This window comes from Capra hircus, chromosome 2, assembly GCF_001704415.2.
Source record: "Capra hircus breed San Clemente chromosome 2, ASM170441v1, whole genome shotgun sequence".
Taxonomy (NCBI): domain Eukaryota; kingdom Metazoa; phylum Chordata; class Mammalia; order Artiodactyla; family Bovidae; genus Capra; species Capra hircus.
Genome location: NC_030809.1, coordinates 126,791,126 through 126,817,902, shown reverse-complemented (window position 1 = coordinate 126,817,902; position 26,777 = coordinate 126,791,126). Strand labels below are relative to the sequence as shown.

Below are 26,777 nucleotides of genomic sequence, written 5' to 3'. Positions count from 1 at the left end.
ATGTTTACAGCTTTATCTCCAGCTCCTGCCACAAGGCCCAACACCGATTGTTTGATAACTTGGTTGATTAAATCAATAAATCAAAATTTTTCTTACTTGAGCATCTATGTTTATTACAGAAAGTTGATAGGCACATAGATAGATTTCAATTTTTTATGAATTTTTATTGGAATATAGTTACTTTACAATGTTGTGTTAGTTTCTATGGTACAGAAACCTGTTACATATACCCCTCTTTTTTTGGATTTCCTTCCCATTTACGTCACCACAGGGCACTGAGTTAGAGTTCTCTAAGCTATACAGTAGGTTCTCATTAGTGATCTATTTTATACATAGTGTCAATAGTGTGTATATGTCAACCTCCACCTCCCAACTAACACTCCTAAGAACTGGGACTTTTAAAGGATGCGCCACCTCTTTGAGGTCATCCGTTTAGTGCATTGTTGCTGGCTCCCGTGATTAAAAAAACAACATCACAGAAGGAAAATATAACATCCACGCACAAAAGTGGCACCACATGCTCAAGTTTATTGAACAGACACAAGTTACACACTTGGAAACTAATAAGAAGAACACTGTACCAGTTTTCACTAACTCAAATCAAGTTAGCAAATCACAAATTTTAGAACACACTCATTTTATGCCTCACCCAATGTGGGTGATCACAAGAGAGCTAAAGAAAGAAAATGACTTTCTATGTTACCTAGGTAGGAAATTAATTGATATACACAACTTCCAAGTAACTTTAAGATACTGCAAAGTGTTTCAAAACTACCAGGGAACAGTTCATGTCCAGCCTGAAATAAATTGTAAAATGAATAAAGGGTAGAAGGACCTTTTAGGGGCAAATAACTTCATTCATATATCCATCTCAGAATCCCTCCTTCCTGCTAACAAAAATACTAATAAATTCTTTTAGATTAGGTTTACTAAATTAGACTTTGAAATATCTAGGTTTGGTTACATTGTTATATTGCACTTGAGAAGAACGACAGCAAAAAAATCAAAGATTCAGTACCTCTGCCAAGAAGTTCATTATGTATGAGAAATTACAATGAAATACAAGCATACATGCATGCTACATGATACGTTCACTGTCCAAACTAGCCTACCAACAAGTTAAAAGAAATATTCTCTACAACACTAAGCAATACATCATTTCATTCTCTATTTTTGATCTTATATTCAATTTTCAAATTTTGCATTTTTCTTATTAATCCAACTATCACATATATAAGCTATCCAAGAGCAGTAACACAGTGATACTGAGATAAGCAACAGTTGTACACAAATATTCCAAGAATGGCTTATTCTTTGCAAGCTCAACACTACATTCTGTAACACAGGAACATCTATCAATTTACAGACTGTATCCTTTATAAAAAACCTGCTGATCTTATTATACGCTATACTTTTGCCACATAAATCTCTCTTAGGGTTATGATTTACTATCAGAAATCTTTCACATCCTCTTAAAGAAGTCAGTATAGCCTCTAACACTTGAATTTTCTCTTTATATAAAGTATTAATGAAAATTTACTATGAATAATTAGTTTCAAAACAGGTAGAATTGTGGCAGTAATATTTTGATTAACTGTTTTACAACTCAGTATTAAGAACTTAATCAGAATTACAATAATCACTAATTACAACAGAAGGGTAAAGGGAAGAAAAGGGAAGAGCACCCCTCACACAAATGTTTCTCAAAATATTAAGTCTGAAATAAATGCCTACATAAGAAATCAACAACATAATCAATTTCTTACCAATATCAAATGTTTTATGATATTCCCAACTCCAACGATATGTGATTTCTTAAACTGAATCAGATTATAAGAATTTTACAGTCAAAGTAGCTTTCAGTTCTCAATAAATCACAAATACAGCAGTGATTATTTCTTGACATTTTAACCAAAACATTTACGTTACTTTAATCCCAACATTTTGCCAAATATTTTCTTCAAAGGCTAGGTTTTTAGTCTTCAAAGACTAGACTACCATATTTTTGTAGAGATAATTTTTTTAAAAGAAAACACTATTGCTTTAAACTACAGTTCACAAGAACAATTTAAAACAACATGTTAATTTTCATGACAAGACCCTTCAGTCTCCTCCAGTCTAATGCTCTCCCAACTGAGCTCTCTTGGCTCCTCCTTCAATCTCATAAAAGATTCTATCTTGAGAGAAGAGGCCATAAAAGGAACAGATTGTGCAAAAGCAAACAGGAACATTTAACTTTTCGCAAGACTGACTTTCTATCCAACAGGTATTTTCAGGAATCACCGCTATTAGATGGGAAAAAGGGGAGGGAAATGCTGTTCTAGACCAACTTAGCAACTGTCTTGGGGCAGGTACTAGGATAAAAAATGTTTTACTTAAAAAACTTCAAATTTATTGGTAACAAAAATACTTATTGTGTATGACTACCTACGATGTTTTAAGCTACTAGTAAAATCTATATTACAACACCGATTAATTTTCAAAATCACTAAAGCTAAATATAGGGTCTTGTCAATGTTCTAACTTGTACAACTCACCTACATATGCCTCTATTTTATGAATGTATTCTAGTTTAGCCACTTGTGTAGGGAGTTATAACACAAGCCATGGTAAGAAAATTTCAATTATTTTTAAAACATGGAAAAATATTCAATTATCTAAGGGAAATATTTATCATCGCCTAATGAAGGCAGTAGTTAAAAAGCTATTGAACTCTCAATTTCTAATGCACAACATGATGTAATTACACAAAAATAGGTATAATTAACAGTTATCCCCAGGCCTAGAGGAACTGTGAATAATTCACATAATCTTATAGAAGATTCATCACCCTACAGACTTAAAAAACTACAACTTGCCACCTGTACAGCTTTTATTTAAAAATCCTAGAAAAGTAGTTTATATTAATAAAACTAAAAAAATTTTAAAAGGTTTCCAATAACTTGAATTGCCTATAAAATAACCTCTAAGAAGTTATTATGATAGCTGAGACTGGTTTTACATGTTATACCTGGTTTCAACTGAGGTAATATCCATGTGAGTAGCATCATGCTATTGCTAGAAGTAAACCAGTGAGCTACCTTAAGAATTTCAATTCCATGCATCTCTCAGGGGATTCGGAGGTTGAGCGCACATTCTTATAAATTGTAAAGTTTTCTCATTGATCTTGACACATTCTCAATAACAGTTTTGAAAATATAAGGAAAAATACATATATAGGAGGAAAATAAATTAATCCCAACTAAAAACTCTTGCCCTAATCTAAGAACAAACTATTCAATAAGCAACTCTGTCAAAGAACTACATAGTTTTTTAATTTAAATGCTTTTTTTTTCTGGTATTGTCTACAGCCAGACTAATGCAATAGAATATACTTTGGAAACAATTTCCAATTCCATATAGCTTCAAGCATCATGATGTTTAGCAGAAATTAAACAATCACACAAAAGAGGCAATTTTTATTATAAAACTAATTTTTAGTATAAGTTGACTTAAAGGATTTGAAATATAACTTGTGTGTTTATTAGTCGCTCAGTTAAGTCCAACTCTATGTGACGCCATGGACTGTAGCCTGCCAGACTCCTCTATCCATGGAATTTTTCAGGCAAGAGAACTCCAATACTGGAGTGGGTTGCCATGCCCTTCTCCAGGGAATCTTGACCCAGGGTTGGAACCCACATCTCCTGCATTGCAGGTAGATTCTTTACTGCTGAGCTACCAGGAAAAACTAATTTTTTAGTATAAGTTGACTTAAAGGATTTGAAATAGAATTTAAACTTACACAAAATAAAATGTAATCAAAAGGACTGTGGATAAAAATATAAATAGAAGTTTAATAGCATGTACTCAATTTTCACATTAAAACAAAAATCTGTACCTTTGCAGTTACAAGAAAGAGTTTTGATGGGATCATGCTTTCTTTCTTTTTTTAAAGTCCTACCACATAGGTAATATTAAAATCCAAGTTTATACAGCTATGAAGTAAGCTTGAAAACTCAAGTGTAGTGTAACGTGTATTAACATTATGTATCTGCACAAAAGATGTGGATCCTAAGGTCCAAATTTGGATTGCTTTAAGACAACAAAAACAACGACAAACAAAATCCAACATACAAAATCAGAAACAGTAATTGTAGGAGGTACTATTTTAGATAAAGTGGTAACTCAGGCACTATCTTATGTACACTGAAGAAGACCTATCACTTGAAATGTTATTATTTAAATACCTAAAAACACAAGTCAGTAGGTGTATTAAATGTATGTCTGAACTTAATCAGGATGAAAAGGATGACAAATATTGCTCTCACTTTGTGGTTAACACCAATGGGCACCATCAGCAGTACAGTCTTGGAATTTTATTCCTCAGGAAGGAAATTAAAATCTCAACTAAAGTTGGAACTTCTAATGGATCAGGATGTAGCGTAACCTAAAAATTACAGTTAAGTTTCTGAGTTTCCTTCACCATTTTCATGAGGCTGAAGCTGTTCCCTTTCTTGTTCTTCTTGAGGTGGCCGTACACGCTTAAAAAAGCCCATCTGTCAGTTGAAAAAAAAAATAAAACTAACATCACTGCTACATCAATGAAGAATACAGAAAGTATTCTGAGTGACCATAATAAGGCCAAGAAAATTCAAAATGGTACCAAGTTCAACTTTTCTTCCTTCGAATGATAAGCAGTGCTCATCATATATCATCATTAAAGGTCCAACTCCTCTGTCCCTCCCTTTTTTCTTCTCTCCCTCTTCTTTTCTTCTGCTTCCCCTTCCTCCCTCTCTTCCTAAGTCCATCACTTACCCTGTACATTACGAAAACTAAAACAGCCAGTAACAACAATCCTGCTAGAACTGCTAAAATGATCACCCACACAGGGACAGGCATGGGTGCTGGCTGAATGCCCCAGGTGACATTTGTGGTAACCTGTTGGGGAGAAAAAAGTTCTTGAGTCTTAAAAATAGTTCACTGAGTTATTCAACAAATATCTGAATATATACTGTATTTCAAGTTAATGTTACTGACATTATTTTCTAGTATATGACAAGTTATCATTACACACCTGGCATCAATAGCATATACACACACGAAACTCTCAACTTCAGGTTAACTTCTGACGGTCTCTGAAATGATTTTTTAAATAATCTGACCACCCACTTTATTGGTTTCAGGTTTCATTGGTTTCATTTTAATCCTCAAATTAAAGGTTTATAAAATGCCCTCACTTACTGCAGTTAATTTCCAACTTTCTAACTTTGTGGGGAGAGATTCCCCAAATTTTCCCACATGAAATTCAGTATATGCTAAGTATATTACCCACAAATAAGATGCTAAAGTAAAAGGTCTACCTTTAATAATTCTGAGATGGGGGAGTAAAATAGTATTAAACTAGGTTATAATCCATTCAAGTAACTAAATTACTTTAAATTATGAAAATAGTTAACTGCTAATATTTAAAATAAGAACAACTACAGTATTTAACTGAATGCACTTATTTCATTTCCCAAAGTCAGTGACTTACCAATGTGGAGTTGAAGATGTCCTCAATTGGAAGGTTTTTATAAGGAAACTCTATGACATTAAATGAAGCAGACGACTTCAAAGAATATGAATGATTCTGGTTTTCCTTCTATATGGGAATAACAAGAAGATGATTTTCCAGATGTCAGGCCTTTGTTATTTCTTTGAAAAAGCGGATAAATTTGCTGAATGCCGCCTCTCCCCACTTACATTCATAAAGGTCTCGGTCCATAGGAGAGACCTTACATACAGGATTGCACTCTTTCCTCTGTCTAGTCGCCCCACCTGGCAGACAATCTTCAAGCATTCAGCAATTCCACAACCCTGCCAAAAAATTACTTACTTAAAAGAAAAGATCACTCTATCATCTCTTCAACATATGAAAGTGAGACATTTGACTTGTTTTATATGAAAGCTAAAGAGCTCTATATTTTTTGCCTTACAGCAATAACATTTAAAATGAGTAGGCTAACAGCTGAACCTATGAATGTTTCTTGTTATGAAGGGATTGGTTTTACTGTGATTTGTTACAGAAGGATAAACTTTATAATATTAAAACATTTACTTTTATAGCTAGAATTTAACATTCTTGAGGCAAACCCAGAGCATGGTGATTTTAGTAAGACATGAAAATCAGATCACAATATGCCTGTGGAAAAGAAAGAGAAACGAAGTGAGTCTTTAATAGTTATTCCATGTCAGACCTGTCGGAATCAAGTGGCATGCTGAAGGTCTTTGCCACATTCAGTGTTTTTAATGGTAACTTGAAGGCAGACAGAAGTAACAAACATCCACCACCTTTTATATGCTGGTCAACCTGCATTAGACATAAACTGCAACGTCATATGCATAACCCTCACAACAGGGCTACCCAGTAACTGACACCTCCAGTTGATGACTAGAAATAGAAGCAAACCCCTCTGACCTGACAAAAGGCATCTATGGAGAGCGCACAGCCAATACCATACTTACTGGTGAAACAATGGATGCTTTTCCCATAAGACTAGGAACTGTATGACAATGTCCATTCATGATACTTCTACTCTACACTGTTCAGAAGGTTCTCGCCAGTGCAATTAAGCAAGAAAAAAAAAAGGAAATAAAAGGTATCCAGATCAGAAAGAAAAAAGTAAAACTATCTCTATTCAGAGGATAGAATACTTACAGAAAACTTTAAAGAATCCAAAATAAAACTACTAAAGCTAATAAACAAGTATAGAAAAGGTACAGTATACACACAGATCAGTATACAAATGTGAATTATTTTTATATAAACTGTAAATGAAAAACAAGAAAATGAAAATTTTTTTTAATTCTATTTTAAACAGAATTCAAAAAGAATAAAATATATAGAAGTTACTTAGCCAAGGAAGTGTAAGACTTGTACACTGAAAACTACAAAATATTTTTGGAATAAAGAAGACTTAAATAAAGAAAACAGCTCATATTCAAGAACTGAAAGACTTAACATCAAAATAGCAATGCTCTCAAAGTGATAGAGCTAATAAAACTGCTATCAAAATATCAACAAGAATTTTTGTAGAAATGGACAAGCTGGTCCTAGAATTCACATGGAATTGCCAGGAACCTCAGCTAGCCAGGGCTTTCCTTGTAGCTCAGTCAGTAAAGAATCTGCCTGCAATGCAGGAGACCTGAGCTCAATTCCTGGGTTGAGAAGAATCCCTGGAGGAAGAAATGGCAACCCACTCTAGTATTCTTGCCTGGAGAATCCCATGGACAGAGAAGCCTGGCAGGCTATAGTCCATGGGGTCGCAAGAGTCGGACATGATTTAGCGACTACACCACCACCACCAACCACCAACAACCAGCCACAACACTCTTGAAAAAGAAGAAACACTGGGCAGGGGGTGCTCACACCCCTCAACTTCAAAACTTACTGCAGAAAAACAATAATCAATAAATTTTGATACTGGAATTAGGATACATGCATAGATCAATGGGACAAAATTAAGAGTCAAGAAGTAAACCCATATATTCACAGTCAATTCATTTTCAACAAGGGAGTCAGGCCCATTTAAAGGGAAGAGCTAGGTCTTTCCAACAAATGATGTTGCAAGAACCGGAAAACCACATGCAAAAGAATGAACCTGGGCTTCTATTTCACACCATATACAAAAATTAACTCTGTATGGATCAGAGATATGAAAGTAAGAGCTAAGATTATAAAACTCAGAAAAATTAGGTGTAAATCTCCAGGACTCTGGGGTAGACAATGGTTTTTAAAATATGACAGTAAAAATATAAGCAACACAAAAAAATATATACTTGAGAAATTTGGACTTCTTCAAATTTAAAAGCTTTTTTGCATTAAAGGATACTATCAAGAAAGTAAAAAGACAACTTACAGAATGAGAGAAAACATGTGCAGGGTAGCATCTAGAACACTTCACGACTCAACAACAAAAAGCAAACAAACCAATTTAAATATGGGCAAGCGGTTTGAATAGAGATTCCTTGAAAGAAGATACAGAAATGAAAAAATGCTCAGCACCATTAGGCATTCAGTTCAGTCGCTCAGTCGTGTCTGACTCTTTGCGACCCCATGAATCACAGCACGCCAGGCCTCCCTGTCCATCACCAACTCCCGGAGTTCACTCTAATTCACGTCTATCGAGTCAGTGATGCCATCCAGCCATCTCATCCTCTGTCGTCCCCTTCTCCTCCTGTCCCTAATCCCTCCCAGTATCAGAGTCTTTTCCAATGAGTCAACTCTTCGCATGAGGTGACCAAAGTACTGGAGCTTCAGCTTTAGGATCATTCCCTCCAAAGAAATCCCAGGGCTGATCTCCTTCAGAATGGACTGGTTGGATCTCCTTGCAGTCCAAGGGACTCTCAAGAGTCTTCTCCAAACCACAGTTTTAAAGCATCAATTCTTCGGTGCTCAGCCTTCTTCACAGTCCAACTCTCACATCCATACATGACCACTAGGAAAACCATAGCCTTGACTAGACAGGCCTTTGTTGGCAAAGTAATGTCTCTGCTTTTCAATATGCTATCTAGGTTGGTCACAACTTTTCTTCCAAGGAGAAAGCATCTTTTAATTTCATGGCTGCAGGCACCATCTACAGTGATTTTGGAGCCCCCCAAAATAAAGTCTGACACTGCTTCCACTGTTTCCCCATCTATTTCCCATGAAGTGATGGGACCAGATGCCATGATCTTCGTTTTCTGAATGTTGAGCTTTAAGCCAACTTTTTCACTCTCCTCTTCACTTTCTGCCATAAGGGTGGTGTCATCTGCATATCTGAGGTTATTGATATTTTTCCCAGCTATCTTGATTCCAGCTTGTGCTTCTTCCAGCCCAGCGTTTCTCATGATGTACTCTGCATATAAGTTAAATAAACAGGGTGACAATATACAGCCTTGACGTACTCCTTTTCCTATTTGGAACCAGTCTGTTGTTCCATGTCCAGTTCTAACTGTTGCTTCCTGACCTGCATATAGGTTTCTCAAGAGGTAGGTCAGGTGGTCTGGTATTCCCATCTCTTTCAGAATTTTCCACAGTTTATTGTGATCCACACCGTCAAAGGCTTTGGCATAATCAATAAAGCAGAAATAGATGTTTTTCTGGAACTCTCTTGCTTTTTCCATGATCCAGCAGATGTTGGCAATTTGATCTCTGGTTCCTCTGCCTTTTCTAAAATCAGCTTGAACATCTGATTCAACTGAAGGCAAACCATTCAATATCACGGTAATCCAAGTCTATGCCCCAACCAGTAACACTGAAGAAGCTGAAGTTGAATGGTTCTATGAAGACCTACAAGACCTTTTAGAACTAATATCCACAAAAGATGTCCTTTTCATTATAGGGGACTGGAATGCAAAAGTAGGAAGTCAAGAAACACCTGGAGTAACAGGCAAATTTGGCCTTGGAATATGGAATAAAGCAGGGCAAAGACTAATAGAGTTTTGCCAAGAAAATGCACTGGTCATAGCAAACACCCTTCTCCAATAACACAAGAGAAGACTCTACACATGGATATCACCAGATGGTCAATACTGAAATCAGACTGATTATATTCTTTGCAGCCAAAGATGGAAAAGCTCTATACAGTCAGCAAAAACAAGACCAGGAGCTGACTGTGGCTCAGATCATGAACTCCTTATTGCCAAATTCAGACTTAAATTGAAAAAAGTAGAGAAAACCACCAGACCATTAGGCATTAGGGAAATCCAAATAAAACCACAATGAGGTACTACTTCACTCCAATAAGGATGACTACAAAAAAAAATTTCTTTGATGGCAAATAGCAAGTGAAAGCAAGACTGCGGAAAAATTGGGACCCTCTTATACTGCTGGTTGGGAATGTAAAATGGTACAATCACTTTGGAAAACAATTTTGCAGTTCTTCAAAAGTTAAATCAAGTTTGGCCGTATGACCATATGACACAGCAATTGGACCCCTAGATTTATTCTCAAAAAAATTAAAATATATGTTCCCACACACGTTTACAGTGGCACTATTCAAAATAGGCAAAAAGCAGAAACAACACAAACACTCACTAACTGATGAATGCATAAACAAAATGTGGTATTATCCACAGAATGGAATATTATCCAGCCACAAAATGAGGTACTAATGCATGCTTCATGATGAACCTCAAAAACACTATGCTGAGTCAAAGAAGCCAAACACAAAAGGCCACATTTTATATGATTTCGTTGATAGGAAATGTTCAAAACAGATGAATCCTTAGAGCCAGAAAGCAGATTAGTGGTCTCCAGAGACAGGTGGTAGGCAGAAGGCAGTGGCTGCTTAATGCAGTGCTGCTTTTTGAAGTGATGAAAACGTTTCGGAGTTAGATAATGTACAATGTTGTGAATATACTAGAGATTACTAAATCGTGTATTTTAAAATGGGTAAAATGGCAAATTTTATGTAACTTTTATCTCAAATATTTTAAAAATGTGATTCTGTATGAGGCCAGAAAGAACAGGATCAAAACCGGGATGAAGGTAGACAGTAACTTCGTATTCACATGGGTTGGTCAGGGAAGTCCAATCTGCCACTTAAGAACAGCAGAAGGAGATGGGGGGGTAAGCCACAGGGATAGTTGGGCAAAGAGCATTTTAGGGGGAGAGCAATTTTCAAAATTAGGAGATAGAAACAGGCTTAGGGCTGTCTGTTCAATGAAAAGCAAGGTGACCAAAATGGGACGAGCAGAGTAAGGAGAGGAAACGCAGACAGCAAGGCAGAAGGGCCCAGATCCTGTTTGCCTCGAAGGCTTTTTAGGCTCTGGTTTTCTCCTGAGTTAGATGGGAAGACACGGGAGTGACACAGTAGCAGTGTTCATTGCTCAGTCGTGTCTCTTTGCGATCCCACAGCCTGTAGCCCACCAGGCTCCTCTGTCCATGGCATTCTCCAGGCAAGGACACTGGAGTGGATTCCCAGGGATCAAACCTGGGTCTCCTGCACTGCAGGGAGATTTTTTTACTGTCTTGAGCTATAGGAGTGATATGACTTGACCGCTTTTTAAAAAGAGTCACTATGGCTTCTATGTGGGAAATACACTGTCATGGGGACAAGGGCAGAACCATGGAGTCTAACTGGAGGTTTGGCAATAGTTCAAGTGCAAGAGGAAGGTGGCCCGGGTTAGATTGTGGCAGTGATACAGATGGCAACAAGGGGTCACTTTCTGTGTGTTGTGAAAGTAGATAATGACAGAATCTGCTGATATGTTGGATATGAAGTTTGAGAAGAGTCAAGCACAACACCCATGTTTTGGACAGAAAAACGGGTTGGTATTTACTACAATATGGGACACCACAGAAAGATTAGCATCAGGAAAACTCAAGGGTATGTTCTTAGCATTAAGTGTAAGATTCCTATTTAAGAGGAGTTCCAGTAGATAGCTGGATAATAAGAGTCTGGAGTTCAATGCAGAGGATTGGGTTAGAAATATAAATCAAAGTCATCTACACAGAAACAGTACTTACCAGCCCTGATAATGATTAAGGTCATCTCACACGGAACTGTGGGATATAACCTCTACAGTGACAGAAATCATCAGTGTGGATATACCTGCACTCTCTAAGTGGTAGCCACGAGCCACACGTGGCTAATGAATACCTGAAATGCGGCTGCTATTTACAAAACTGGACCACACAGATCTAATGAATGACTGGAAGTGGAGCAGCAAGAAATCTGAGCCCTGAAAATCCTCTCTGGAGCTTAAAAGCCTAGAAATGGAGAGTAAGCAGTCGAGAGTTGTGGTACGAGGACAACCAAGTGAGCAGTGTTCTAGAAGTAAGACGGGAATGTTTCATTACGGAGAAGTGCTTAATGTGCCCAAAGTCACTGAGCACTTAAACTGAAAGAGAGCTAAGAAGAACCACGGAAGGAGATATGAAGGGAACTGGTGACTGCTAGTGAACAGAAACACTACACCAGGTACTCTGCTAGCTGTGGTTTGCAGATGTTACATTTTAACATCTTTTAACATGTTAAATTTTAAGAACTGGAGTGACAAACCTCTCTAATAATATTATAGTCATTAGACAGGCTGACTCAACAAAAGATGATCATAATGTTAATTATTCTCACATTTTTTGTTGAGGCCTTCCGGGTTTTTTCTATAGTACTGCACATAAGTTGCAAAGATTAGAGTGAGACCAAGAAAGAGGTCAGTTAAATAAGCACAGTCAGAAAAACAAGTTAGAATATAAAACATTTTTATTAGCAATCTATAAAGATAGATCCTTTGAATAAAACGTGGTATTAATCCAGTTAGGAAGAGGAAAGTAAGAGGAGTGAATGATATTAAAATATATAGCTCTTTCCAGCACAGCTGTTGTTATTTTTGAAATGTTCTTTGGCATCAGTTCTATAATCACATATTTTAAAACATTTAAAGTGCTTGTTGTTGGAATGGCACTTACCAAAGTGTGAACATCTCCTTCACTGAGGGTGAGATCCCGCTTCGTGATGAGATGGTTCCGGTCACCTTGACCACCAATTGTATCATTCTTTTCACTTGTTTGTGAATTTGAGATCTAGGATTACATTAATAACTGATGGTAAATAACAATGGAAAACATTTTGCATAAACATTTTGGCATAATCTGTTATACGTAATTAAAATACAGCCACTAAAAATGTGGTATGATAGAAAATTCACCACTTACTCTATGGCTAAAACTAAGCACAGAAAATAAAGATGAGTCCTTGATATATGGGAAAAAATTACCTCTGCCTAGCCATCATTTTCTCCCCTTGCATAGTGAGAGGAGAAATTGATAAAATATACAAAACAGTCTGAAATTTCATAGTGTACATTTGTGATGTGTGTCATGAGTATACATTTTTTGTTTTCTTAACCGTCCTTTTTTCTAAACTGCAACAGCTTCTTATCCACAGATACAGGCTAGGATGGAGAGGACTATATCTAAAAGTAAATAGAATTCCATAAAGTGATATTTTCTAGGTCAAGTCAAAAAAGTCAAGAGTAAAATGTTACATCTTACCCCAAAGACAAAAATTTGGACATCCAAACACTCTTGATATAATATCACACGTGGATAAAACCACTATGCGATGAAACCAAAGTCAAACTGGATCACTTAAGAATATCTCCAGAGGCTTACTAAATGCTACATAAATAAATGGTTCAGCAGAACGTCATAGAATTCATCCTTACTCATTACACAAATAAAGAATCTAATCCATTGCATACTGGTTATGAACTAAAATATTTTTGCAGAATGGATTTATTACTAAAACAATTGCTTTATTTTATGCATTTCTTTTATAGATTTAGAAAGAAAAGCAATAAAACATCAGCATAATAAACAGCTGCTATGAAGCATATTACCTTAATTCTCAAAGGGTTAATCTCCATATCTGAAGTGCAGTTCATTGGTCCATCAATATCATATTGAAGGATGTACAACAAGGTGTTATTGTTATATTTGTAAGGCCACTGAAGATGTAGCATTGCCTTGCTGAATGAACTCGGACCATTGTTTCTCAGCTAACGAGGAAAAGAAAATGTAAATACTTTGGGCAAAAATCTATAATCCGTCCCCTACATCATCTTTAGGAATCCTGAAGCAACAGCATTTGAATAACAGTGGAGTTTCCATAGTGACTCTAATCATGATCATTAGTATGCAAAAGAATCAAACTCAACATATGCCTCCGAATAGGGCAGTGTGTGTCAGGGTGAAAATATAAACAAAAGAGGAAAATATGCAACAGTTACTGATAAGTGGCATAGAAAATTTTCTTCCTACAGAACCAAAATTTTACTCAATGACCTATTCCTTTTATCCAAGTATAACTAATTGGTCTTAAACAACAGTTTGCATAAACAGCTTTCTTTTACCACTTGAAGTTAGTCGTCTAATGGAAATGAGCTTAAGAATGGGGAAAAAATTCTAAGAAATCTCTGGTACAAAATTAAACTATGCAAAGTTTACATACAGGTTACATAGATTTGTTTTCTTTTTGTTTTTTGGACTTGTTTTTTAAAAGCAGCCTATCTGTTCCTCCCTCTGTTGTCTCTCTACCAGGTATCAATTAAATCCAACTGCAAACCTCATAGATGTGCTGAACAACTGGCCCAACATCTTCTTCAGTCTCAGGGTTCTCTTTGTACTTCCAATTTGGAATCGGAAGAAAGATATGATCAGGACTTGAGACTCTAAACAATGAGCAAAGAAAACCTACCATGAATATCAAAATGATATGGTCAGTTCCTTTTCAAAAGTATCTAGTATCCAAATGAATAAAATCAGAATTTTTAAAAAAGCACCAAAGACAAAAAAAATTATACTTGTATGTGTACACGCATAGCTGGACATACAAACTCTTCTTTACTGAATCCAGTGTAACAGATGAATTGGTAATAGGCAAACATTTCTGCTAAGAGTTCAATAAATTTATTTTATGCTGCTTTTGCCATGTCTGGTTTATTACCAGAGAATTAGCAAATAAATATTTGGGGCTTTGGAATACACCCAGAGCCTTCTTATTCCTACAGAAGCTATAGTTCTGGTAAAATCACCATGAAACATATACTATCCAAAAGAAGTTAGGGGCCTAAGACTTAGACATATGTTATGTGCTGTGCTTAGTCGCTCAGTCATGTCTGACCCACTGTAACCTGCCAGGCTCCTCTGTCCATGGGGATTCTCCAGGCAAGAATACTAGAGTGGGTTGCCATGTCCTCCTCCTGGGAATCCTTCCCAACCCAGGGATTGAACCCAGGTCTCCCGTATTGCAGACGGATTCTTTACTGTCTGAGCCACCAGGGAAGCCCTGGACATATCTATGCCTATGGCTGATTCATATTGATATTTGGCAGAAAACCACAAAATTCTGTAAAGTAATTATCCTTCAATTAAAAAATAAATAAACTTTTTTTAATGTAAAAAGAAAAGTAACTACTTTTTAAAGTAGTTTAAATCATGAAAATAAGATACTCAACTGGGTAATCATACTGACCCTCTTATCTCAACAGCAGCTAAAACAGCAAGGTCAACTTTGTAAGACACAACCGGGCTTACTTTATCAAAAAGATTGGAGCTGAAAAAGAAAAAAATAAATTTAGGACTGAATTTGATGAGCACAATTATCATCAAAATCATACAGAAGCAAATGCAGTGAAACTAAAAGTGAACAAATGAAAAGCAATAAAGAAATGACAAACTGCACAAAATAATTATTTCATTAGCATTTAATTCTAAGATGATTTTTACTTAACTTTTATTTTTGTCTTAAAATTCAAAAATAAAATTATTCTTATCATGTAAATATTGGTCTTAAAATTTGATAACTAAGTACTAAAATTTTAGTCTATCCTATTCCATAATACTTAAGTATACTGCAAAATATATTTATAACAAACCCTATTTCCTCGAAAGTTATTATAGACAGAAAAAAAGTTGTCTTCACACCTTTGAATTTGTAAATCAAATTTCACAGATGTATCCATCTCTGATTGCTGGTGCACACTGAAACGGAGACCAGCTAAGAGCTAAAGGAGAAAAAGGTTAATGTTAGTTAGAAACATGTCAAACAAGTGAAATTTCAAATGCAATCTCCAAAGAAAAAAGAATGATCTAAAACAGGGTATTTCTGAACTTAAAACTGAAAGTACTCTAGCAAAAATAACAAAGCCTGCTGCTGCTGCTGCTATTCAGTCACGTCAGTCATGTCCGACCCTTTGCGACCCCATGGACTGTAGCATGCCAGGGTCCTATGTCCGTGGAATTCTCCAGGCAAGAATACTGGAGTGAGTTGCCATGCCCTTCTCCATAGGATCTTCTTGACCCAGGAATCGAACCCGCGTCTGTGTCTCCTGCATTGCAGGCAGATTCTTTACCAGTGAGCCACCAGGGAGGCCCTAAGTCTGATCTTCTATCAAATCCCTATTAATTAAGATACTCAGGCCAATCCATAATGGAGCCTGTTTAACAACAGTGATTATCATATCTACTTATAAAATTAACTTATTATCTCCTTATAATGTCAACTAATATTAACTTTCTGAAAAATGCAAGAGAAACCACTGATCCAATGAAAGTACAGTAGTTATGCACAAGATTTACTGACAGGAAGCTAACACCTGAACCTGTGTTAATAGAGCAGGAAGAAACAGACGAAGGGCCAGAAGCAGAATTTCTCTGCGCCACCCACAAGTCCATCAATAACAAACAGCTTAACTTCTGCAGGCAGAAAATTATTTTAAAGAAAACAAATGAGCTACAAAGTTAGAGAAAGCAGGCTTCTTGGAAGTCATATAAAAGACATCTAAAAATGGCCCTTCCAGGGGACTTCATCAAACCACCTCTAACTTTACAAAGCCTGGAGCCAGCCGTAAGAATTAACCTGGAATTATCTGTCCTGAATACACAGTGAGTAAGAAAGTTAGACAGAATGAGTGTGTGAGAAAATAAAAGGCACGTTCACTCCTTAATAAAACACTGCATTAAATACAAGTGACAAATGTAACTCTGAGGACTCTGTTCAAGCCATCTTCCCCAAGAGACCATATATCTAGAAATAATTATGACTTTTAAGGGGAGATATATTTAAAGAAATATGGAATATTTATTTTTTATTGAAATATATTAATATTTCACACACAACACTGTGTAAAGTTAAGGTATTACAACATGTTGATTTCATACATTACGTGATTACCACTGCAGCAATAACGGCAACGATGTCACATACTGTTGTCTGTAATCATTACACTGCACATTAGATCTCTAGGACTTATTCACTAGTCATTGAAAGTCTGTACCCTTAAATAACATCTAATAGGACACTATCTATAAGGGTAGATATGGAATTTATAGGCCCATATTTTCACAGATAATGCCAGGCTGGATGAAGCTCAAATAGGAATCAAGATCGCATCCAGTCCTACCACTTCACGGCAAACAGATGAGAAAAAAATGGAAACAGTAACAGACTTTATTTCCTTGGGTGCCCAAATCAACTCAGACAATGACTGTAACCATGAAATTAAGACACTTGCTTCTTGGAAAAAAATCTATGACAAACCTAGAAAGCATGTTAAAAAAGCAGAGACATCACTTTGCCGACAAAGGTCCCTATTGTCAAAGCTATAGTTTTTCCAGGAGTCGTGTACGGATGCGAGAGTTGGGCCATGAAGGCGGCTGAGCACCTAAGAATTGCTACTTTTGAACTGTGGTGCTGGAGAAGATTCGAGAGTCCCCTGGACAGCAAGGAGACCAAACCAGTTAATCCTAAAGGAAATCAACCCTGAATATTCATTGGAAGGACTGATGCTGAAGCTAAAGCTCTAATACTTTGGCCACCTGATGTGAAGGGCCAACTCACTGGAAAAGACCATGATGCTGGGAAAGGCTTAAGGCAGGAGAAAAAGGGGATGACAGAGGACAAGATGGTTGGATGGCATCAGTGACTCAATGGACATGAGTTTGAGTAAACTCCACGAGATAGCAAAGGACAGGGAAGCCCGGCATGCTGCAGTCCATGGGGGAGCAGAGAGTCAGATACGACTGAGTGACTGAGTAACAATTATCACAGATCTTCTAAGAGAGTTCCAGAAAAACATCTATTTCTGCTTTATTGACTATGCCAAAGCCTTTGACTGTGTGGATCACAATAAACTGTAGAAAATTACGAAAGAGATGGGCATACCAGACCACCTGACCTGCCTCTTGAGAAACCTATATGCAGGTCAGGAAGCAACAGTTAGAACTGGACATGGAACAACAGACTGGTTCAAATAGGAAAAGGAGTACGTCAAGGCTGTATATTGTCACCCTGCTTATTTAACTTATATGCAGAGTACATTATGAGAAACGCTGGGCTGGATGAAGCACAAGCTGGAATCAAGATTGCCGGGAGAAACATCAATAACCTCAGATATGCAGATGACACCACCCTTAGGGCAGTAAGTGAAGAGGAACTCAAAAGGCTCTTGATGAAACATCCAGAAAACTAAGGTCATGGCATCTGGTCCCATCACTTCATGGGAAATAGATGGGGAAACAGTGGAAACAGTGTCAGACTTTATTTTTTTGGGCTCCAAAATCACTGCAGATGATGACTGCAGCCACGAAATTAAAAGACTCTTGCTCCTTGGAAGGAAAGTTATGATGAACCTAGATTGCATATTAAAAAGCAGAGATATTACTTTGCCAACAGAGGTCTGTCTAGTTAAGGCTATGGTTTTTGCAGTGGTCATGTATGGATGTGAGAGTTGGACTGTGAAGAAAGCTGAGCACCAAAGAATTGATTCTTTTGAACTGTGGTGTTGGAGAAGACTCTTCAGAGTCCCTTGAACTGCAAGGAGGTCCAATCAGTCCATCCTAAAGGACATCAGTCCTGGGTGTTCATTGGAAGGACTGATGCTGAGGCTGAAACTCCAATACTTTGGCCACCTCATGCGAAGAGTTGACTCATTGGAAAAGACTCTGATCCTGGGAGGAATTGGGGGCAGGGAGAGAAGGGGATGACAGAGGATGAGATGGCTGGATGGCATCACCAACTCGATACACATGAGTTTGGGTGAACTCCGTGAGTTGGTGATGGACAGGGAGGCCTGGCGTGCTGTGATTCATGGGGTCGCAAAGAGTCGGACACGACTAAGCAACTGAACTGAACTGATGTGTCATTATTAATAAATTAAATTCTATTGAAAAGGTAACAAGAAATATACTGCTGCTTTTTTCCCCCTTGATACTAGCAATTCAAAAAGATATATTTTGTCTCCGTTTTTAGAAGACTTGGGAAGCAATCCACTGAGTGCTTCTTCTCAAGCTTCTGAGCTCCCTTCTCCACCACCTAAACAAGAGTCTGATCCAACCAATGTGCAGTTTGATCCTAATGGGATGACCTTACAGGTTTCACATTAATAAAGTGTGAAGTGAAAGTGTTAGTCATTCAGTCGTGTCTGACTCTTTGCAACCCTACGTACTGTAGCTCACCAGGCTCCTCTGTCCATGGAATTCTGCAAGCAAGAATATTAGAGTGGGTAGCCATTCCCTTCTCCAAGGGATCTTCCCAACCCAGGGATAGGACTTGGGCCTACATGCATTGCAGGCAGATTCTTTATAGTCTGAGCCACCAGGGAACCCCAATTAATGAGATCACTCTAACTCACCTAATAACAACAGTCTCGGTATTTGTCAGAGTAGCTTTGAGCTTTAAAGCATCAGTTTAAAATATCAAAGTTACGATCTCAGTCCTCATTCACCAAACTGAAGACAAAGAGCAGCTTACTGAATACAGGTAATAGCAAAACTCACTACTTTGGTATCTTAATCAAAACTAAGCTCTAATAATCGTTACATTCTAAATCAAAAGCAACTGGAAAACTATTTTGAAGTTTTTATTAAAAAAAAAAATTACTATGGGACTTCCCTGGTGGTCCAGTGGTTGAGAATCTGCCTTGCAATGCAGGGGATACCGGTTCAATCCCAGGCCCCAAAGATCCCATATGCTACAAAGCTAGACCTATGCACCACCTGCTGAGCCCATGCTCCAGAGCCCACGAGCCACAACTATTTCTCCCACGTACTGCAACTACTGGAGCCCGTGTCCATGACAGGAGAAGCCACCACAGCCAGAGGTCCGAGCACCACAGAAAGGAGTGGCCTCTGTTCACAACTGGAGAGGGCCCACGTGCAGCAATAGAGACCCACCATAATCAAAACATAAATTAAAAATAATCAAACAAATGACTGTGGACAAACCCACAGAAAAATATGCTAATCTCTATGAAAGAACAAAAGAGACCCATTTAATTAAAATGTCTTACTTGAGTTCCAGCCTTCATTGGGTTTCCAAGGTCACAAACCACCTGGCGGGTTTGGTTTTCTGTCTTAAACGCACACGAAAGTCTTGCTAAGGCCTTTGATAAATGAAGAAAGAGGATTGAAGTGAAAATAAATTAATCACACACACACAAAAAAGCAGAAGCCATACTAAAACTGTAAAGTTTCTAGACAATATCATACAGTTGGATGTTTGGGTTTCTTGCTTTACAAAGCAAACAGATCTATTTGAGTAATGAGGGATATGGGGGAACCAGAACTGTGTTCAGTTGCCACAAATAAATGCAAAATTGTTTCTGAATGATCCCTAGAGGACTTAGAAACATAACCATATTATTTCTGACAAATTACTGGATGGCCAGGCTTAGACACTTTATCCATCTGACCTTGTGTCAGGCACTTAGCTAGCAATTTTTAAAACGTCATATCAATGCATTATGCAAAGTACTAGGCTTGAAAAGAATTATGTAAGACAGGCACTCTATTGTCTAGCAATTTAGCCTTAGGTAGAACAGCTAAGCTGTAGTATAATAAATAGGGTAGCTGCTCATTAATGTTAATGTGAACCACGAGCGCATTTCGATTTTTAAAGAGGCAGCTTGCTTACTTCACTGTTACGGACAACACCGATGAAATCAGCCTGCAGCGGGATGGAAACGATGAGCTCGGCTTCATAGGCACCTTCTCCCTGATTCTGAGCTTTAACAATCAAGGTCAGAGGGTTGTCGTCCCCAATATAGATCTTCTTTTGATCACTACAAGTTAATACAAATCTAGTCAATGAAGAAAGACTGCACAGCAAGAGCATGACTGTTCAAAGCACTGACATGTTCAACAGCGTCTCAGGATATTTTGAGATCACTGCACAGATCAACACCGAACTGGAAATAGCACACTGGGTGCAAACTCAACATTTCTCCCAATAAAAGAAAATACCGATGCCTTTCTCATATCACTATCACTCAAATCTATTATGGAAATAATTTTATATCCCTTTGTACTTATTAATTTCCTGATTTTTTCTAAAAGTTGAACTAATCCCCTGGTCATGATACTTCCAATATTTGCTATAATTTATACATCATACAAAATGGTAATACGTCCTTTAGTTAAGAGACAATCTTTAAGAGAATACAATGCTACTTTGTGACACTACTCCATACTGATGAAAACAGATCTGTTAACCTAGGCAGCTGGTGAAACATACAGCCTATTTTTCTAAAGCTCAATATTCACTCCTTTACTGAAAATCATGCATTATCCTCCAACTTAACTAATTCTCATTGCTATTACTTTAATAGAAAAATGTGCTCTTTCATTTCAATTTCTTATTATACAGTCTATTATTTGGAGCAAAACTTACCTATCTACAGAAACCTCCAATTTGGGTTTACAGACATTGTCTTCACCACAGTCAAGTAGAATATGAGCCTAGAAAAAAGTTTTTATTTTTTTCTACATGAATAGATACCAATACAGGTCACACATACAGTGTATATTAATATATATATGGATGTATATGAATATACATGTATATATTTATGTACACTCAACTTATATATATACCTGAATGCAAAAGGGATCATGGCCGCCTATTTTTAAACAGGTCAGTGTTAGCTAGTAAGAATGAAAAGGAAGGAAAAGATTCATAGGATATAATACAATTAGATGGAACCTTTTAGGTCTATCTCGAATTAAGCTGTTACCACTTTGGAATGAAGTGTAGAATAGAAAATAAAATTGAAATTAGAGTTCGGCTTTAATCTGCTACTGCTAAGTTGTGTGATCTTGGGCCAAAGAAGCTCCTTTACAGAATTTCTCATTACAGACTATGCCTCTGAAGCACAGAATAAGGACCTGTGGATACATAGCAGCAATTCAGACAGACAGACCAAACGGAACAGAAATTGGATGAAAGGAGTTCCGCATTGGCATGGCCATCTGGAAAGAGAGAAAGAAAAAGGAACCAGAAGCATTAGGTCAGCAGATCCAAGACAGATACAATAAGCAAGACCTCAACACTTTCTCCCTCTAGATATAACCATATGATGTGTCAGCCGGAACACTGTGGAAAATCCAACAGAAAGACATAGTGGAGGAAGCAGAAGTTGGGCAGGATATGAAATAAGAAACCTAAAAATTAATAAAAGAGGAAAGAAAAAAATGATTAAGCCATTATTCGTTTGTCTATTGTTAACATCCAAAGGGATTCAGGTCCTAAGGCAAACAGAAAAGAAAAAGATTCAAAGGGGAAAAATAGTGACAGGCTTTCTTGAAAACAATAATAACAAAACTGTGTACTTTCAAGTTACAGGGATATATGGCTTCCCAGAATAAAATTATATGATAGAGATCTGAACTGACAATGTAATTGGGATGAAACCCAACAATACACGTTAACTAATTCACTGACCTAGATGTAAACAGCTGCTATGTGCTTCAAGAAGTTGGGGGGAAAAGGTCAGGATTATTAGAAGAACTTTGACGTAACTATACAAGTCATACCAAAGACAATCAACTACCAACTTAGTTCATGAACTAAGAGTGGATTTAATGATATGTGATATGGTGTGTATTAAAAGTCCCAGCTAGAATGATGAGTATCTGAAGTTTGAAATGAGAAGTATTATGAAGATTAATAAACTACAATAAAGGGATATTTGACTAACTACCACTCTACACTGAAGAAAAAGGATTAAGCTGGCATTGGTGCAACTACAGCATTAAAATACACTCTCAGGAAAGAACAGCTTCAGAAATGGACAAATAGCACTATCTTTCATTCACAGAGAACTAAATCTCTACAGTTATATACTTAGTATCTTACGCAGAGTAAGAACTTAATACACATTTCAATGAACAACCAGGAGGCGGGGGTGGGGCAGGCTGCTGCTGCTGCTAAGTCACTTCGGTCGTGTCCGACTCTGTGCGACCCCGTAGACGGCAGCCCACCAGGCTCCCCCATCCCTGGGATTCTGCAGGCAAGAACACTGGAGTGGGTTGCCATTTCCTTCTCCAATGCATGAAAGTGAAAGTGAAGTCGCTCAGTCGTGTCCGACTCTTTGTGACCCCATGGACTGCAGCCTACTAGGCTCCTCCATCCATGGGATTTTCCAGGCAAGAGTACTGGAGTGGGGTGCCATTGCCTTCTCCATGGGATCTTCCCAATCCAGGATCGAACCCAGGTCTCCTGCATTGCAAGCAGATTCTTTACCGACTGAGCTATGAGGGAAGCCCTAATCCAATATGACTGGTGCTTTATAAGGAGATTAGAACACAGACGCAGAGGGGAGATCACATAAAGACACAGGGAGAAAGTGACCACTACAAGCCAGCGGGAAAAGCTTCAGAGAAAACCAATACTGCCCACACTTTGATCTCCGACTTTAAGCCTCCAGAATTGTGAGAAAATAAATTTCTATTATTTCACCACCCATTCTGCGGCACTTTGTAATAGCAGTCCTAGCAAACTAATACAGATATATTATTAAAGTTACAGTCACCAGTTTTCTATTTTTTTTAATGTTACTGATCAGTAAATTTAAATTATGAATGTGTCTCACATTATATTTCTATTAGAAAGCAATACTTTAAAGAGTGTACAGTAAAAAAAAGTGAGTAATATGACCAGGGAAATAAAGTGCCATTTTAGAGACAAGTAAATAAGCATGTTAGGGTAGATAATTAACACAGAAATGAGAGTTCATAATAAAACTAAGAATACAGAAAGAAAGATGCCTAAGAGCAGACAATGTCCTTGTTGAAACAAAAGTAGGACACAAAGGAAACAAAGATTCAAATAATGAAGAAGGGTAGGTGGAGAAAGGGAAGAAAGCCAAATGTTAAAGTTATTATTCCCCTCAAATCAGTTTCCAAAGTTAGCCAATTTGATAAGCTGCCTTTAAATTATATTGGTTTTGAAGAGATTGGTCATCCCAGTAAACTAATGTTAACACTAATAAATGGTCTCCAAAAAATTCCAGAATTATAAACAGAAAATAATCATAAGTCCTATATCAAAATGTGTAATGTAAAAGTAACAATTAACTTTTTAAAAAACTGTAAAACTGAACAACAGACTATAAGAGGCTCATATGTTCATTATTAATCAAAGTAAGACTGTGCATCCCCTAAAAATATAAATTATAAAAAATATGAACTAAGAACAATGTTTGTAAGTTCTATACGAATGGGTAGTGGAAAGCACCATCTATACTATTTACATGCAAAATAAATATAAGATAGTTATAAATTATAAAATTAAAACTGTAAAATATAGCTAACATATAAAATATATTCCTTATAAAATTCTGTGTTGCTGTATTTGATTTTATCTAAAGAATGATTTATATACTATATATGCATATGTGTGTATATACACTAGTTTTTAAAATATAAATCAAAGATAACATAAACTTGTTTAGCAAAATACTAAAATACTATATATTACTTGGCATTTTGTTGTTTTCCTTGAATTACTTTGTTGTTTTATGTATTCAAAATGCGACCTGTCTTCCTCTGCGTATAAGTTGAGTGGCTTTGAATGTCTCTTCCCCTCTGACTTCTCTGACTAAAAATGCAACATTATAGAAGCAATCCTTGTACGGCTGAGTCCCTTTGCTGTGCACCTGAAACTATCTCAATATTGTTAATCTGCTATACTCCAATGTAGAAAAGATTAAAAATATAAAATAAAAGCAATCCTTTATGCTAATTAAAAGATGAATTACAGAACAGACTTTTTGACTCTGTGTGAGAGGGAGAGGGCAGGATGATTTGGGAGAATGGCATTGAAACATGTATAATATCATATAAGAAACGAATCGCCAGTCTAGGTTTGATGCAGGATACAGGATGCTTGGGGTTGGTGCACTGGGATAACCCAGAGGGATGGTATGGAGAGGGAGGTGGGAGGAGGATTCAGGAGTGGGAACTTACGTACACCCGTGGCTGATTCATGTTGATGTATGGCAAAACCAATACAGTATTGTAAAGTAAAAAAAAAAAAAAAAGATAACAGAACAAAATAAAGTACAGTACCTGTCGACTAACATTGGCAGGGGTAAATTGGTTAAGAATAGGTTGCAACCCTGTTGCATCAGCAGCTGTTCGATAATCCAACCAATACTCCATAAAAATAGTAATTGGAGTGAGTTTATCTCTAAATTCAGATTCATCCTAAAAATGGAAAAGCTTTGAATTAATTATGACATCAACCTAAGTAAGACATCAAGCTATCTATAGAAATCCGTAAGCACACAATACAAAGCCAGCTGTACTCACCCCTTGATCCAATTCTACCAAAACTCTCTGTAAAACTACACTTACATAAGAGTAGGATATCCATAAAGAAGACTATCATTATCCACTCAGAATCCTTAACCAACTTTGTTTTGCAATGTAATATTTGATTCACACAAAAATATATGAGACCTGTTAATAAAATGAGGACTCCAACATACACCCAATATAAATAATAACCAGGACATTACCTATATTGCTTAAGCTAGCTACATGCTCTTTTCATCCCTTTGTCTTCCAGAGGTAATCATTCCATTAGCTTGCTCACAGTGGTTTTACGCTAGTGTATATGTCTCTACAACAGCATGTTCTTCAGATTGCTTTCCCTGTTTATTTTAAAATGAGATCATATGTATTCTTCTGTTATTTGCTTCAACACTTTTTTAGAAGATTCATTCGCATTATTGCATGTAGCAAGGTTAATTTTTACTGCTGAGTAACTGGAGTGGGTAGCCCTTCCCTTCTCAAAGGGATTTTCCCAACCCAGGGATCAAACCCAGATCTCCCACATTGCAGCAGGGTTCTTTACCAGCTGAGCCACAAGGGAAGCCCAAGAATACTGGAGTGGGGTGGCCCATCCCTTCCTCAGGGGATCTTCCCAACCCAGGAACTGAACTAGGGTCTCCTACGTTGCAGGCAGATTCTTTACCAACTGAGCTATTAGGGAAGCCCATGTTGAGTAATATTTATAATAAATCCACAGTTTATCAATTCTTTTTTGGATTTCTTTGGGGTTTTGGTTTATTTTTGCTATTACAAAAAAAAAAATGTATCATTCTACACAGTGGAAAGGAGATTTGTCAGCTAAGATAATACTGTATTATCTTCCAAAATCTTTACAGCATTTACACTGCCCTCAGCAACACATAAGAATTCTCATTAATTCACATCTGGCCCAAGCAAGAGGTACTGGTAGACTTTGAGTATAAAATGGTATTTCTTCATAGTTGAAGCTTGAGGTATTTGTCTTGTTTGCAAATATCATGAACAGTTATCTAATCAAAAACCTGTCTTGCACTTCAAGTAAGATGGCCATGTTTTCAGTCTACTTATGTGTGAAGTTACACTATACTTTTAATGTTAACCCACTCTAGGATACATGCAAGTTGGTCTGTTTTTTAATCTTCTTTATAAACAGCTTGGATTGAGTTTGCTTATATTTGGTTAGTAATTCTATATCAATGTCTTTGTGTAAGACTCATGAATTCTTCTTGTTTATACTATCCTTGGCCAGTCTAGGTATCAATTACACTAGCTTCAGAGGATAAACTGGAAATGCATCTTGTTTTTCTAAAGAGCTTAATATTGCAACGTCTCATTCCTGACAGCTTAGACAATATTGCCTATAAAATTATTTAGGTCTTGTGATCTGTTTGTTGTAAAGAGTTTTAAACTGCCAGTTCAATTTTCAGAATGGTTTATATAGTTAAGTGGATTGTTTGGGTTTTCTATTTCTTCAAGTAACAACTGTGTTATATTTTTCTAAGAATGTTTTTGTTTTCTTGGTACAAGGTTATTCATAATATTCTATTATTTTAATTCCTCCATTATCTATGTGCCTGCGAGCGAAGTTGCTTCAGTCATGTCCAACTCTTTGCTACCGCATTTGCTACCTCTCCAGATTCCTCTGTTCATGGGATTTCCCAGGCAAGAATACCAGAGTGGG

General features: G+C 37.0%; 1 protein-coding gene across 2 annotated transcripts in view; it reads right to left on the bottom strand.

Moving 5' to 3' along the window:
• Positions 509 to 26,777, bottom strand: part of ITGAV (integrin subunit alpha V) — a 105,715-nt gene continuing 79,446 nt past the window's right edge. The window contains exons 18-30 of one of the 2 annotated variants that reach the window (XM_018054400.1): positions 24,851 to 24,988; positions 21,174 to 21,241; positions 20,418 to 20,565; positions 19,795 to 19,887; positions 15,431 to 15,510; positions 14,979 to 15,059; positions 14,070 to 14,175; positions 13,345 to 13,503; positions 12,413 to 12,526; positions 5,722 to 5,835; positions 5,513 to 5,620; positions 4,795 to 4,917; positions 509 to 4,535 (exon numbers count right to left, since the gene is read on the bottom strand). In XM_018054400.1, the coding sequence (XP_017909889.1) occupies positions 4,440 to 4,535; positions 4,795 to 4,917; positions 5,513 to 5,620; positions 5,722 to 5,835; positions 12,413 to 12,526; positions 13,345 to 13,503; positions 14,070 to 14,175; positions 14,979 to 15,059; positions 15,431 to 15,510; positions 19,795 to 19,887; positions 20,418 to 20,565; positions 21,174 to 21,241; positions 24,851 to 24,988 (1,428 nt within the window). In that variant the 3' untranslated portion in view covers positions 509 to 4,439. 2 annotated transcript variants of the gene reach the window in all.